At 41.8% G+C, this 17,287-nt stretch overlaps 1 protein-coding gene across 1 annotated transcript in view; it reads right to left on the bottom strand.

The window, feature by feature from the left end:
• Positions 1 to 17,287, bottom strand: part of TAX1BP1 (Tax1 binding protein 1) — a 215,165-nt gene that overhangs the window by 127,909 nt on the left and 69,969 nt on the right. The window contains 2 exon segments of the mRNA XM_030202462.1: positions 827 to 917; positions 6,179 to 6,327. Of these exon segments, the coding sequence (XP_030058322.1) occupies positions 827 to 917; positions 6,179 to 6,327 (240 nt within the window).

Below are 17,287 nucleotides of genomic sequence, written 5' to 3'. Positions count from 1 at the left end.
TGTGGACTGATGCTCCAAATGCAGACCTCGACATCGATGCCTACACCAACACCCTGAAGTCAATGTATCGGAATTGGCTCCAAAAATCTTTGCGCGTTGAGTCTCTCTGGCAAGCTGGGTACATTTCTTCATCTGAAGACAGAGGGCACAGCAGAGCTATGGTCAGGCCCTAAACACTGAGTGTCCTTACTAGAGACTGTCCGATTGCACTGGATACAGCACTTGAATACACTAGGAACATGAGTGGACATGGAAGGAAAAACTTATGCAGCCAAATCAAATGAAGCGATGGTGCCGAAAAAAGGGGGAGGGAACCAGAAAAAAAGAAAGGAAAAAAACCCAGCCGGTCAAGGCCTAAATGCGGCCTAGTGACTCGGAAAACAAAGGAAACATAAAAACTGGACAAAAAAATCTAAAAATATAAGGGAAGAGGAAAAAGAGGACCCGAACATGGGCACAAGAAAAATGTTCTTTAAAAAAAAAAAAAAAAAAAAAAAAAGGACACAAAAAAGCTCTTCCAGACCAGACCCTTGAAGAGACACTGAAAAAAACAGCCTCTTCACCGTGATAGAAAAAGAACTGTGGTAACCGTGCTCTCGTGGCGGGCGGGAAGGCACTCCCTCATGTGCTATTTCCAAGCACCAAGCTCAATACCAGGCTATTTCTCAACCTCAGTGGTAGTTTCCTCAGGTCTAAATACAACATAAAAGATAATGGACAAGCCACCGTTTTTTCCCCATCTAAGAGGGGTATAATAACCAGAGTCGCAAAACTAATCTCTAAGGGGTCCACACAAAAACGTTTCAGAATTCAATCACAAAATTACCTTGTATAGTTCCTTTTCATCCTTCTCATTCTTCAGCTGGCATTCTAGTTGTTCCTTCTCAAGAGTTACTTTTTTCAGCTTGTCTTTTAGACTGATGAATATAAAGAAAATTTCATTTTAAAAGTCAATGCAGGTACTTATCACCCCATCTAGTCACAAAACAAATATGATACAAATCACATACACTAAAAAAAAAAAAACCTAAACATATTCACAACAGTATTCAAAAACAATTATACAGTGGGTGCGCATCATCCAGTTTGCCCAACAGTCACACATTATCAATTTATGATTAAATCAACAATGAACGCTGATATTATATACTTGATTATGGTCTTTCTTTGGTGTTTGTGGGACATAGACCACAGAAGTCTGACTGGCCCTATCCTTATGTTCCAACTGCTGGAGTTGCTGCTGAAGCTCACTCCAGCCTATTCGTCTTCTCATTTGTGGGACACAGACCGTAAAAGTCTGTCCACCACAGTCCTCATGTTGCAGCCACTGAAGTTGCTGTCTAAACCCTTTCAAGCCCATCCTAAACCAAACTGCCATATATGAGACACAGATCATACAAGTCTGCCCAGTATCGGCCCTAGTTTATCACAGCTGGAACCGCCATCTAAGGGACACATTCACACACATGCAGCCATTTAAGATTAGGGTTTTTTTTTTTTTATACCTTCCATTTTCTAATTAGAGATCCTCTGTGTTCATCCTACACCTTTTTGAATTCTGTCACCATTTGTGTCTCTACTATCTCCTTAATGGAAGATTTTCTGCATCTGTGCTATTAAAGCAAGGAGAAGGTGACAGCACTCAAAGAACTTGGTACTCAGGAGGTGAAAGGCTGGCACAAGTGCACTTACACTTCCATGGGAACCCTGCAGGAACTGGTTCCCTCCCCGTGGGAACCCCACAAGAACTGTTTCCGCCCCTGCATGAACCCCGCAAGAACTGCTTCCGTCCCTACGGGATTCCCATAGAGGTCTCTAATCCAGGTAAGGGAATGAAGTGGGCCATTTTAGAGAACCGATCCACAATGACACATATGGTAGTGAATCCATCAGACTCCAGACAGTCTGTGATGAAATCCATGGTTATACGAGTCCAGGGTGCTGAAAGTGGTTGGAGGAGCGCCCACGGGTGAGAGTGAGGTGACTTGTGACGGGCACAGATGGGGCATGAAGTCACACAGTTGCATACATCTCTCTAACCAAGGTCACCAATACATTCAAGAAATGAGTTCTCTAATGTTCCCTGAACTCCAGGGTGACCGGCAATCTTTGATTCATGCCCCCACCTCAGTACTTGTCCTGAAGTTGCTTGGGCACAACCATCTTGCCCTGGGGCGGGGAGGGGGGGCCACGATAGAAACAGCTGCCTGGATCTTGTGGGGTCTAAGATGGTCTGAAGGTCGGGGCTCTGTTCGACAACTTCCGCAGATCAGGAGAGGGCATTAGCCAGTGCATGCTTCTCAGCTGGATGGAAGATTCGACGAAAGTCGAACCGGAAGAAAACACTGGGCCTGGTGGGGTTTGAGTCTATGGGCCTCCTGTATGTACAGAAGGTTCTTGTGATCTGTAGTCATAGTGAATGGATATTTAGCTCCCTCAAGAAGATGGCACCACTCCTCCAGTGTGACCAACAAAATGCTTCCAAAAACCATGAGGGAGACTAAGGAAATCAAACACAGTATTTATTCATGAAAAACTTGACAGAACCATGTTTTAGGAGTCTGAAGATAAAATACATAAAGTGCATAAAAACAATGATTGAGTAAATAGAGTCAAAAAGACAATACATTTTAAGATAAAAGAAACATTTTAAAAAGATAAATAATAATAAATTCAAATGTATCATGGGTTTTACATTGAGAGCACTAAAATATAAAACAAATGGATGTGCATTAAAAATAGATACTTAAAACAATATTATAATTACATTGTTCTTTAAAAGACTAAGAGGAAATGCATAGTACAATGTATACCTTAAAAAACTCACAGGTCTTTTTTAAGGTAACAGCACAATTGTCTTGTTGATGAGTACTGCGAGTAATCTGTTCTTCTCTTCTTGTGTTTTTTTTTCTGCCATTGGCACACACCAGCGGTTCCTTCAAGGCTTTTTATCTTCCTCTACTACATTAGGTCCCTTTTTTTTAATACACTGTGAAGGCTGACTAGACATGGTCTTCTGTTTATAGACTGCTTCACAACTATTCCAAACACTTTTTTGAAAAGCTTTCTGGCAATCTTGTGTACTCATTTGTATAAGGTCAGTGTTTTTTGTCATCACTTTCTGCTCCTTCCGAGTTTGTCCTCAGCTATAAGAACTAATGGAATATTTTACGATATATGCTCTCTTAACAACGTGCAACACAATCCATGATCATATTATGGATGTTTTAAAGCATTTTTTGTACTAGGCATTCTCTCCTTGTCTTTTTAAAGCACAATGTATTTATAATATTGTTTTATGCATCCATTTTTTAATGTTTGTCATCACTTTCTGCTCCTTCAGAGTTTGCTCTTAGCTAGTACCGTATTTTTCGGACTATAAGACGCACCGGACCATAAGACGCACCTAGGTTTTAGAGGAGGGAAATAGGAAAAAAAAGTTTTTCCTTTTTCCCTCCTCTAAAACCTAGGTGCTCCGGTGTGTCTTGTCCGAGTTCGGGATCGCCCTCCCCTACTCACGTCAGCGATGTTCCCTGGTGGTCTAGTGACGTCGGGGCAGGAAAGAGCCCCCTCTTTCCTGCCCAGCGCGCTGCTCTCCGTCCTCCTCCGTCCTCCTGTATGCTGCCTGACGGTCTCGGCGAGATTCAAAATGGCCGCCGAGACTCTCGGCGGCCATTTTGAATCTCGCCGAGACCGTCAGGCAGCATACAGGAGGACGGAGGAGGACGGAGAGCAGCGCGCTGGGCAGGAAAGAGGGGGCTCTTTCCTGCCCCGACGTCACTAGACCACCAGGGAACATCGCTGACGTGAGTAGGGGAGGGCGATCCCGAACTCAGGGGGAGGGCGATCCGGAATCGCTACCTTCGGACTATAAGACGCACCCCCCATTTTCCTCCCAAATTCTGGGGGGAAAAAGTGCGTCTTATAGTCCGAAAAATACGGTATACATTGTACTATGCATTTCCTCCTGGTCTTTTAAAGTACAATGTAATTATAGTATTGTTTTAAATATCTATTTTTTAATGCACATCCATTTGTTATATATTATTTTTATATTTTTGTGCTCTCAATGTAAAACCCATGATGAATTTGAATTTATTATTATTTATCTTTTTAAATATACGTTTCTTTTATCTTAAATGTATTGTCTTTTAGACTCTATTCACTCAATCATTGTTTTTATGCACTCTGTGTATTTTATCTTCATAATCCTGAAGCAGGCACTTTTGCTAAAACATAGTGCCGTGTCGAGTCTTTCATGAATAAATACTGTGTTTGATTCCCTTCATCTCCCCTCATGGTTTTATGGAAGCATTTTATTGGTCACACTACTTCCTCGACTTTGTCTACTGTCCGTAGTGTTTCACATTCCTCCACCTTGGTGATTGATCTTTACATGCCACTCCTCCAGTGCCATCTTGATAGCCAATAGTTCCCGATCACCAATGGTATAATTTTTCTCAGTGGACGAGAATTTCTTACAGAAGAAGTACAAGGTAACAATTTACTTTTAGTGTTCAACTGAGGAAGGATAGTGCCCGCCCCTGTAGAAGACGCATCAACTTCCATGAACGGCTTCTCTGGATCTGGATGATGATGGAGTACTGGGGCTGTCATGAACACTTGTTTCAGGAGATCGAAGGCCGATACTGCCTCGTCAGGAGAGTCCTAGGTATAAGTTTCCCTTTCAGACAAGGTATTAAGGGGAGCGGCTATAGAAGAACAGTCCTTGACAAACTGACAATAGTAATTTGCGAAGCCCAGGAACCACTGTAAGTCTCATCGCCCCTGGAGGCAAGGCCAGTCACGAATGGCTGAGAGCTTAGCAGGATTCATCCTCAGGCCCCAGTCAGATATAATATAGACCAAGAAAGGTAGTTAGCTCACTTTGCTCAAAGATGTACCTCTCTAATTTGGTGTACAGGTGATCATCCTGCAGGCATTGCAGGACCTGTTTAACATGTTCCCAGAGTTGAGCAAGCGTCTTGGAGAATATCAAAGATGTCATCTAAATACACCAGGACACAATTTTGTAACAAATTCTGGAAGATGTCATTCACAAAATTTGGGAAAACTGTTGGGGTGCCTGAATCCAAATGGCATAATAGATATTTGTAGTGTCCATCCCTGGTGTTAAAGGCCATTTTCAATTCATCTCCCTCTAAAATGCAGATCAGGTTGTACGCCCCCCTCAAGTCCAGCTTGCTGAAAATGTGGGCTCCTTGTCGGCAATCGAACATTTCAGAGATCAGAGGGAACGGGTATTATTCTTGATCGTGATGGAATTGAATCCACGATAGTCGATGCAAGGACATAGGGTGCTATCCTTTTTCCCCTCAAAGAAGCAGCCTGTTCTGGCCAGGGAAGTGGATGGACAAATGAAACCCCTCTGCAGATTATCAGCAATATAAGCAGATGTGGCTTGGGTCTCCGGAACGGCAAGTGGGTAAACCTGTCCCCGAGGCAGCATCTTGCCTGGTTGAAGCTCAATAGGACAGTCATACTCCCAATGTAGGGAACGAATCCGGGCTTGTTTTTTGAAACATACATTGGCGTAGGCCACATATACCTGAAGTAGTCCTTGCAGAGCCTCCATCTCCGTGACAGCCACAGTCATGGCTGAAAGCATGGGATCAAGACAGTGGTGTTGGCAACACTCACTCCAGGCAGTGAGCTCCCCGTTGCCCCAGTCTATTCCCAGGTTGTGTTCTTGTAGTCAGGGAAACTCTAAAATAATGGGATTGATAGACATCTGAAGGATGTTATATAATTTATCACTATGAGGATTCCTCCATCACAATAAAATTTATTATTATTATATATTTATCTAATCACCTCACATCATCACAGATTAATAGTGGGTTTTGGATTGTGGTGTTTTAGCTATAACATGTATGTATTCTGCAATTCTTTTACTGTAAACCACCTTCATATACTTCAGTTCAAAGGGTAGATAAGGAAATAGGCTGCAGAAAATGCCAAAATTGTCATTTTTCAAATAAAACTTGTATAGCTTACTTTGGCCACAGATACAGAGGGTATAACTAATTGGATCTTTTATCCATTTAAATTTAAATGTAATGTGATTATTCAACCACCTTATACATTTCAGTCAACTGAATATATGTAACTTTATACAGTAAGTTAGCTGTCCCACTGAATATCTACCTTACTGTACCTGTCTAATTCTGTTTCCTTTGTTATTGCTTTCTGAGTGACAGTCATAATATCTTCTTCCAGCTGAAGAACTTTGGAAGTCATCTCTTTATGCTCTTTCTTGAGTTCATCACCCTCAGTCTTTATAGTTTCTGAAGCATCAAGAAGCACCTTAAGAAGACATTGATAAATAGTTAGTGAAAATACAAAAAAGAGTGGCTTAATTTTTCAATAATGTAGATCTTTAAACATGCTTATCTTCTGTACCGACTACCTATAAACCTCACTCCCCCCCCCCCTTTTATCTATGTACCAGGAACACAAAACCATAAAGTTTGCCACCATTTCTTTTCTTGAAAAATGACTTTTGAAGCCATCCTAAACACATTCTGCTGTAAGTTAAGATAGCAGATGGATTGATATTACTTGCCATTAACTGAGTGACAGCTCTTACCTTCATTTAACAGCTTATGCACATCATTAGATCTCATGGTAGATGGTCACTAAAGTGTACTAGGGAGAGTGCTCTTCTGCAGAGACGTTATGTAAGGCACACAAAAGCAGAATACCAGTAAGAAGCACCAATCCCAACACATTTACTGTAACGCAACTGTAAATTTTATGTTAAGATATTTTATGTTATTGGGCTTCCTTTGGTTGGTTTTTGTCCTAAACACATTATCCAAGGTTCACAGCAGAATGTAAAACAAAACAAAAAGGAGGTAAAATCCTCACGGAACCGTGAGATATAAAAACAAAAAGAGAGGAGAGTGGACGAGGATACCAATTAGTTTATTCATTCACATAAAAAATAACGTAATATTAATTACGTTATTTTTTATGTGAATGAATAAACTAATTGGTATCCTCGTCCACTCTCCTCACTTTTTGTTTTTATATCTCACAGCAGAATGTAACATTAAAAGCCCCTCATACAAATACCTTTAATTCTACTCTGCCTTCTGCACACACCATCTTTTATGCTTATTAGTATAATCCTGCAACAGTTTATCAGACACTAAAAGAAGGTAATATTCTTCAAGGCTGTCACTCCAGTCTTTATTTTCCTTTTTATTTTTTTTTCTATTTAGTTCTACGCAGTACACTTACTGCTTATGAAATATTAACCACAAAATAACACACAAAACTACGCCACAAAATGACAACAAGCAGCTTGTACGGAAAAGATGTAATTTGCCTATCCCTGCTCTGACCAACTCATCATCAAAAATTATTTAACTGAATAAATAGTGTTTCACTGCTGTATATCATCGAACGCCTGACATCACTGACCTTTGATATGAGCTAGGATAACTACAGCATCCTTTCTCTGATCTCCGCCACACAAGCAGGTCAAAAAATAAAACAGCACCCAGTTACTGCCATGAGCTTGGAAGGAGACCCAGCTGCTGTTGCACGGGCTAAAAAGGGCATCTGCCCCAAGGCAGAAAAAGAAGGTTGTGGTAACTGATATCTTGGACTGGAGGATAGAAGAAACCTCAGAAGTGAGTGAGTGTGCGGACTGTGCTTGTTTTTTTAATTATACTTCAAACTAAATACAGCCCAGGGAATTATAGATCAAAAAAATCTCTGTGATGAAAAAAAATCTAAATTATGCAAAATTATTTAACAGTGGTTGCTTGTATTTTTACACAATGTATATTAAAAATAATAGTATTTAGACATATATTAGAAGTATATGCAATTACAACAGTGTAATAATGCTAATATAATTCCAAAGAATACTTTTGGGACCAGACATCCCAAGTCAGCTCTCTGCACGCACACAGCTATAGCAAATATGAAATTCTAAATCCAACATGGTATTGCAATATTCAATTATGACAACACAAACTACATGAACTTCCACTGGCACCCACACAGCCTCGGAATGGACACTGCCCAGAGTTCAGAAGATTCTTGAAGCTTTTGGCAGGCTTGACTGTGCATATGAGCATGCCTTCCCAACTCGAGCAGGACCCGCAGTTGTATAAAAAAGCAAAGAGAATCCAACTCCAAAAGGAAAGTGGGAGGGATGTGGTAATCTGTGTCCTGCTGACCTCGGAGAATATCTGCTAAAGGTGAGTACCTTCATTTTCTCAAAGGACAACTGATTACCACGAACAGGAATCCCTCGCTACCAGACTCACCGAAAATAATGGTCAACAGGGTCTTGCAACAGCAAGGCCAACTAGAACTAAACTCTAGATAATTACAAATTTTCTGTTGTAAAGGTGCAGCATGGAACAGAAACAAAATGAAGCTAGGAGGGTGGAACTGGATTCTAGATTCCAAACAAATTCTGCAGAACTGTATGATCAAGCTGAACCATTGGACATTCTGCTCAAATCAGTAATAAGATGTAAATGTGCGGACTGAAGATCACGTCACAGCTCTGCAAATCTCCTCAATGGAAGCTGACCTTAAGTGGGCAACTGACACTGCCATAACTGACATTGTAAGTCATGACACAACCCCCCAGAGTCAGCCCAGAACAGAATAGCCATATTGGGTCAGACCAATGGTTCGTTTAGCCCAGTATCTTACTTCCAACAGTGGCCAATCCAGGACCAAGTACCTGGCAGAAACCCAAATAGTAGCAACATTCCATGTTACCAATCCCAGGGCAAGCAGTGGCTTCCCCATGTCTGTCTCGACAGCAGACTATGGACGATTTCCTCCAGGAACTTGTCCAAACCTTTTTTAAACCCAGATATATTAACTGCTGTTACCACAGTCTCCGGCAACAAGTTCCAAAACTTAACTATTTGCTCAGTGAAAAAATATTTCCTCCTATTTGTTTTAAAAGTATTTCCATGCAGTTTCATTAAGTGTCCCCTGGTCTTTGTACTTTTTGAGAGAGTAAAAAATAGATTCATTTTTACTCATCCTACACTACGCAGAATTTTATAGACCTCGACAATGCTCCCCTCCCCCAAACCCCAGTCTTCTCTTTTCCAAACTGAAGAGCCCTAACCTCTTCAGCCTTTCCTAATATGAGGTGTTCCATCCCTTTATCATTTTGGTTGTTCTTTGAACCTTTTCTAATTCCACTATATCTTTTTTGGGATACAGCGACCAGAATTGAATGCAATTCTCAAGATGAGGTCGCACCATGGAACAACACAGAGGCATTATAATGTTCTTGGTCTTATTTTGCATCCCTTTCCTAACAATTTCTAGCATCCTGTTTGTTCTTTTGGCTGCTGCTGCACAATAGGCAGAAGATTTCAGCGTACTGTCAATGACACCCAGATCTTTTTCTTGAGTGCTAACTCCTAAGGTGGACCCTAGCATCAGCTAACTACGATTTAGATTCCAGCAAATCGTCAGCCATAATAGCATTCAGCACATCTATGATTAACATGAAGGTGTACCACCACCACAGGTGCAACCCACTAAGCCCAGTAACACTTCTGTGCACATCTCCACCAGTATTTACTTTCCCAGCACCAGAAAATATTCTTCACAAAACAGCAGCAACACAAGGCACAGTGACAAACTGGGAGTGAACAAAGAAGAACAATGAAAGACCAAGACAAGCAGGTTGAGAGGTAGAATAAGAGGTGTGGGGGTTTGGCGACTGTAAGGGTTTGGTAGGTGAAGGGGCCAAGATACAGAGCAAGGGATGGGTATTGCTGGAGGGGGCTGGCAGGTGTGGGCAAGGACTTGAAGAGGTGAGACACAGAGGAGGCAAGGCAGGAATATGAGGGTCAAAAGGTTCAGACTGGGGCAAACGAACAGAAGGTAACACACCACTCAGTGACTCTCCACTCTTTTACAAACCAACAATTCCCCCTCTCCAACTCAGCTAAATCACAAGTGGGTACCAAAGACAGCTTGGTCTTGAGTTAGTCACTTTTAAAGTAGGTCTAAATCATGACGTTTTTCTTTCCGACAAAAAGAAATTGTTTTGCTATTCATTTATCACAAAAAAAAAATCCCCACAATACATCAAGTAATACCGTCCATGTCATGCCCACAACACGCCCACTCTCAAAACATTTTTCTTTCAGTAAATATTGACTTCAGCAGGTGTTTTTTGTTTGATTATATGGTTTAAATGTTTTCATGTGAGAAACACTACCCCTTATGTCATTTTTTGCAGGTTTTTTTTCCTTTTGATTATGAGCCCCCATGTGTTCTGTAAGGTCTGGAATAAGCAGAACAATGCAGTGCAACACCTATTAAACTGCTTGCTAGAAAGTGGGTTTTTTTTTTGTACCCCGCGCTTTCCCACTCATGGCAGGCTCAATGCGGCAGGCAATAGAGGGTTAAGTGACTTGCCCAGAGTCACAAGGAGCTGCCTGTGCCGGGAATCGAACTCAGTTCCTCAGGACCAAAGTCCACAACCCTAACCACTAGGCCACTCCTCCACTGCCAGAAGTTCAGCCCTGAGGAGGAAAGTCAGCACTTCCTTAAGTAACTGGAATGTTGTTCATCATACCAGCTCATTTCTTGATGTCACCCTATAAAAATATTCATTCACTATCCTAGTGAAGACAACAGTACAGACACGTGTAGTATGCAGTTATGGATGAGCCAACAGATTGGGGGAGAGGAAAGAGGAAGGGGACAGATTACATGGTATAAACAAAACAGGTATCTCAAAAGAACAGTGATAGAAATCTAGTGATGATTATTTACATTTAATCTTACCAGGAATAATGTCTAGGATAATTATGGTTAAAAATAGTCAATTATTTATCGACCCAAGCCTATAATCAAGAGTAATTTTTTTCATGAGGATAGTAAAGGATGCTCTTGTATATGTTAATTCATCTAAATTAAACCCTTTAACTTAAAAATAAACTACAGATAAGTATATAGTTCTTTTCTAACACAGTTTATAAGCTGGATGAAATCAAGGGAACAAGAAATAGCTGCTGTTCTTGATAATGGGCTGATTGATATCTTAAAGGATAGGTAGGATGGTTTCTCATTTACATGTGTTTTTGGTTTTATTTGAATCGTTATCTAGGCAATCACAATTAGGTGAAAAACCCTGAAATCAAACACTGTATATTTTGTCTAAGCAATACACTACACACAGCTGTATCTATGCATAACTCTTGCTTTAACGACACAGCAGCATCCGACTTTTAAGTCACTTGTGCCTGAAGCATCTGCAAAAACACAGCTCTGCTAAGGATAGGGAGGAGACTGGATGTGACTTAAGCACAAAAGGTCAAGTGACTTGCTCTAGGTCAAGCAGCAGCAATGGAATTTGAACTTGGGAATGAAATATTAGGTTTCACAGCAATGGACTTTAATCTCTAACCACACGACCAAATATTACAATGTGCTCTTTAAGAGCCAAAATCAAACATACAAGTACAAAAATATTCACATGTAAGTTCTTCAAATAGAATTTAATTTCTTTCCAAATTTAACTTGGAGTAAATATAATCAGCCTATTTGTTCCAGCAGATCCCCCACTGCAGGTATTGTTTAGGGAAAAGGACTGTTCTTAACTAAGGCTCTGTCTGGTTAAGAAGGGATATTAACAGCAACTTCAAAGACAAGAAGATTAAAGCAACTCTCCCCAACAAAAAAAGTTAACTAAACAGATACAAATAAATATTTAAGGCTCTGTACAGGTCATGATCTCAGAAGTATGACTGCTATAAGAACTTGAGAAAGACTGTTGGCCCTATAACATTCTGTGCTCAGTTTTGCACAGGGAAGTAAAAATAATCACACATTTATATGTGCAATATACACATATATATGTATACACCTGCCATTTCTGAGTGTACACAAGAATCTGTCTGTCTTTAATTTTAAAGTTGGAGGGTCAAGGTAGGAGTAAAGTCAGATGGGAATAGGCAAGAGAAACTAAAAAGAAAAAAACAGCTACCTATCAGTTTCATGAAGTATTTAAAATCTATCAAAACAATTCCTTAATTTGCAAACAGGATTCTTTTTATTTCACACAACACTTCTAGACTATTTTGAGCTTCTTGCAGGCATCTGTATATGAATAACAAAATATCTGTATGCTGATATCTGCACTGACTGGCGTAGGAAAATACAAAAGCAGCACCAATAGAAAAGAATGCATCAAGGCTACTCAGATTTTTACACTAAGTACACTAGAATCTGGGCTTGATGTATTGAAATGCAGAATTTTACCGTGCGCTAAGCCCAGATTTAGTGTCGCAAATTTTGGAGGCACTCCTTTTTTTTATTGCAGGTCGTACGTTAATACCACCATTATTAGCGTATGGAACCTGCAGAGAGTTCACGCTGCGGCACACACAACATCCTATTTAGGAGGTGCTATGTGGTCCTGTGTTAACAGCGTTGTTAGCCAATCAGCACACAGTAAGTGTAATAACGTAGATGGCTAACACTTCTCTGCCCATGCTTCGCCCACTAAAAGAAAATTTCCAAAAAAATTCAGCAACATGCTGTTTAACGAGCAGAAACAGGGAACTACTTCAAAAACCCCATGAATAAGTCATATGATAGCCTATTTTCACACATTAAACTACACATTAAATACTTTACATAGTTTAGTAAAAGGGCCCCTTAGTGTTTTAATCACCTCCAGGGCATCTGAACTGAAGTTTTCAGAAACTGCTTGATCTCATCTGTTGGAAGTAGAAATGCTTTTGGTATTCCCATGACATGAAGAATAACGTCTTGCAAATAAGCTACAGGGAAGCCCACTTAAAAGAAATGGCACTGGCATAGACGATTTTCCCATTCAAATAAACACCTAGTGGAAAAGAAAACTACGTCACAGAAAAAAAAAACCTCACAAATCAAACAAAACAAAATAGTGGTCAGATCTGCTAAAAGAACAAATTAATTAAAATTAATAAATCTACCTGCATGCCAATTTATGTCAGGGTTATTATACAATAAAGCCCACTGCAGACTAGCAAGGTAATGGGGAGCTGAAAGGTATATATTTGCTTAACAAAGAGGTCACCGTGTACATTACTATAAGAACAGATACAATTTGAGCAGCACTGTACAGTGGGTTCATATAGTGAGACCACTGGAGGGAAACATATGTTTGGAAAAAAAAGGAAACATTTTCCCATCAGACATTAATAAAGGTGGTAACTTTCTACCTTGCAATTTATTCTGATCAGACACGAACACAAACTCATTTCATATTCCTTATCACCTGTTACATCACTTAACTAAAATAAAAATATGCAGTTCTTTGAAAGATACTGCCACTGTTAATAACATTTATTTTTTTTTATGATAATCTACAGCTTAAAGAATTCTACAACAAAAAGCAGACATTTGCAGCTCAAGCATTTGTGGTTTTCCCTTCCCTCTCACCTGTTTTGCACATTAAAAACAAATCACACACTAATGATAAGACTAAGTAGGAACAAGTCAGGTGATTTGCAAGACAGAAAACTAGCTACCCTTAGGATGAAATACATATTATATTAAGAAGTTTTCTAAAAAAAAATATACCAACCATCCACATTCACCTGACAGATGCTACCAATGTATACATATATTAAGAGCAAACTGCTATTTCTATGGCTTTCATTATCAATGAAATGAGACTGCAGCTCAAAGTAGTATTTTTTTTCCATTATGTAGCAGAGTGGTCTAAATGGCGATGCAATGAAGTGCGAGTATGAATGATTCAATATTGCTCTCCACTACCAACTCCAAGCTTGGGCCTCCAGGATCTGGCTGAAAAAATCTCAATCTGGCTTTTACAGTTAATATGCTAGATTAGCAAATCTACATACATCATAACACTGATACAACAAACAATTAATCAAGATCAAGCACATACAGCAGGCAACGAAGTGCTTGGCACCAAACAGTTTACAATATTAGGGGTAGATATCCAGCCCGCAGCAGCTTGTTCATAAACATGGGCCATGGCTGGCTGAATTAGACCTGGATATTCAGTGCCAAGCCATATCAGGCACCACCGATTATTATCTGGGACACCAGCCAAATATTCAGTGCCAGCATCTGGATAACTATGAACCATAGCAGGACAGCCATTTGTGCGATCCTACATGGCTGGACAGTTATCTGAACACCAGCAACAAATATCAATGGTGGCCAGGTAACTTCTGAGTCTACCCTCAGACCACCCTAGCACTAAGAAGAGGGTACCATGGTAGTCTGCACTGAAATTCAGCAGCACTCTCTGGTTAAGTGCACCTGCATATCAGAGACTGAGACAGAGCGATTTAAAAGGGGATCAGCCTCTCATGCTCGGTTAAATAGCTCTGAATAGTAGCCGCTTAGTGGAAAGGGAGACTTGAATGAACAGTATCTCTCTATATAAAACGCACCTCCAACGTTCGAATGAAGCCTCTGTTAGCCAAAAGTGAAGGGGGTGAGATCGCATTGTGTCTGCCCCGCCCACGCGTCAAACGTGATGACGTCGAGGGCGGAGCAATGACACTCATCCAATCGCAACGCTCGGCAGCGAAGCGTCAGGGAAGGAGGCGGCGCTCTCAACGTCTAGCCTTCCCTTCGCTGTGTTCCGCCTTCTTTTGACGTCAAGGATGACGTCAAAAGAAGGCGGAACACAGCGAAGGGAAACCTAGACGTCGGGAGCACCGCCTCCTTCCCTGACGCTTCGCTGCCGGAACCACCGAGGTACATTTAAAAACAAGAAAAAAAAATAAAAACCATGTTGGGGGGAGCGAAGAGGGTGGCCACAAAAGAAAAACAATGGGAGCGGGAGGGCAGGGGAGAAACGACACCATGGATGCGAAGGGGGGGGGGGGGGGAAGAAGAGGGCGGCCCAGGCTGGGACATGGGAGAGAGAGGAGCATGGATGCAAGGGGGGGTCATGGAAGGGAGACAGGGGACTTGCTGGAAAAGGATGAATGGAGGCGGCAGGGGACAGAGGAGCATGGATGGGCATGGATTGGGAGGGCAAGGCTCAGGGAGAGAGGGCAATTGCTGGAAAGGGATGAATGGAGGGGGCAGGGGACAGAGGAGCATGGATGGGCATGGATTGGGAGGGCAGGACTCAGGGAGAGAGGGAAATTGCTGGATAGGGATGAATAGAGGGGACAGATGGGCATGGATGGATATGGATTGCAGGGCAGGCCTCAGGCAGAGAGGGGAAATGCTGGATAGGGAAAAATGGAGGGGCCAGGTGACAGACGAGCATGGATGGGCATGGATTGGAAGGGCAGGACTCAGGGAGAGGGGAATTGCTGGATAGGGATGAATGGAGGGCACAGATGGGCATGGATGCATATGGATTGCAGGGCAGGCCTCAGGCAGAGAGGGGAATTGCTGGATAGGGATGAATGGAGGGGCCAGGTGAAAGAGGAGCATGGATTGGAAGGGCAGGACTCAGGGAGAGGGGAATTGCTGGATAGGGATGAATGGAGGGGACAGATGGCCATGGATGGATATGGATTGCAGGGCAGGCCTCAGGCAGAGAGGGGAAATGCTGGATAGGGAAAACTGGAGGGGCCAGGTGACAAAGGAGCATGGATTGGAAGGGCAGGACTCATGGAGAGGGGAATTGCTGGATACGGATGAATGGAAGGGACAGATGGCCATGGATGCATATGGATTGCAGGGCAGGCCTCAGGGAGACAGCGGAATTGCTGGATAGGGATGAATGGAGGGGCCAGGTGACAGAGGAGCATGGATTGGACTCACACTTTCACTCTGACTCTCAAACACTCACTCTCACATACACTCTCCCAAACACACACACTCCGAGGAAAACCTTGCTAGCGCCCGTTTCATTTGTGTCAGAAACGGGCCTTTTTTACTAGTATCTATATAAATTGTACAAAAGCATTCAAAATAAGAAAGCAGTGAACATGGCAGGTGCAAATGTTTAGACATCCTTTCAATCAGTTCTTCGTGAAATCTTGTTTGGCAAAAACAGCTTTCCAAATGTTTTGCGAATTTTTCACCACCTTCCTTGAAGAACTCTTTTAGTTCAAGGTTATTCTTAGATTTCGTTGCAAACACTGCATGTTTGAGATCTCCCACTGACTTTCAACAACAAGTCTGGGAATTGTGAAAACCATTCCAAAACCTTCACCTTTCTTTTCTGAAGTATCGTACTTCATAGTTGGTTGGAGGTATGTTTAAGATCCTTGTCTTGCCTAAACATTAAGTGTTTTTTAAGCTTCAAATTTCTTCACTGACTGTGGGACATTAGCTTCTGGATATGTGGTTAGGGCTCTTCAGTCTGGTGAAGAGACGGCTGAGGGGAGATATGATAGAGGTCTATAAAATTCTGAGTGGAGTGGGCAGACGTCAATTGCTTGATTACTCTTTCCAAAAATACTATTTTTTTTTATTTGCATGAAGTCTTTATTAACAGGTTAAACATACAATAAAAAGAAGTAAGGCACCAAACCAGTGTGCATCACTCAACGTTCACCTTAACTGGTTGGTACATAATAACAATAACAATCTGTTTTAACCCTCCACTGTAAGGCTCAAATCACTCCAAACTTTATAATACAGTTTTATAGTGAACCAACCCCCCACCCCACCCACCCCCGGTTAGGTCCCCACCGCCCCCATTAACACCTGGTCTCCCCTATGCCTCAGTAATTTGTTGCAAAACTGGTAAAAGGGACCCATATTGAGTGCCACCTTTGCTGTTGATTACGCCTTTCCGCTAGAAGCCTTTCCATTTCACAAACATGCCTCAGTTTACTAAGCCATCTCGCTATAGGAGGCAAGGGCTTCTTCCAAAAAGCTGCTACCACCACGCTAGCTGCACTTATAGCATGTCTCATAAATGTCTGTTGAGCCTGCGAAAGGCCCACAACCTTTGCAGAAAAAAGAAAAAGAGTTGGGCTCCATGGGACCACACATCCCATCCACTTCTGCAACCTACTATGTACCGATTTCCAGTAGGCCCGTATTTTCCTACAGGTCCACCAGACATGTCCTATTGTGCCCTTAACCCCACAGCCCCTCCAGCACACTCCCGACGAGGCAGGGTATATGCGCTGAAGGCGCTCAGGCGTCAAGTACCAATGGAACATCACCTTCACCGCATTCTCCCTAAAAGGTACATATGAAGACACCCTCGCCGTAGCTCGCTCCAACCTCTCCCACTCCGCCTCCACCATGGTTATACCCAGCTCCCTCTGTCAGCTCCTCCTATGAAGAGTGTAACTAGGCTTCCGTA

The sequence above is a fragment of the Microcaecilia unicolor genome, chromosome 1, assembly GCF_901765095.1.
Source record: "Microcaecilia unicolor chromosome 1, aMicUni1.1, whole genome shotgun sequence".
NCBI lineage: Eukaryota > Metazoa > Chordata > Amphibia > Gymnophiona > Siphonopidae > Microcaecilia > Microcaecilia unicolor.
The sequence above is the reverse complement of the archived record's forward strand: the minus strand, read 5'-3'. Positions and strand labels throughout refer to the sequence as shown.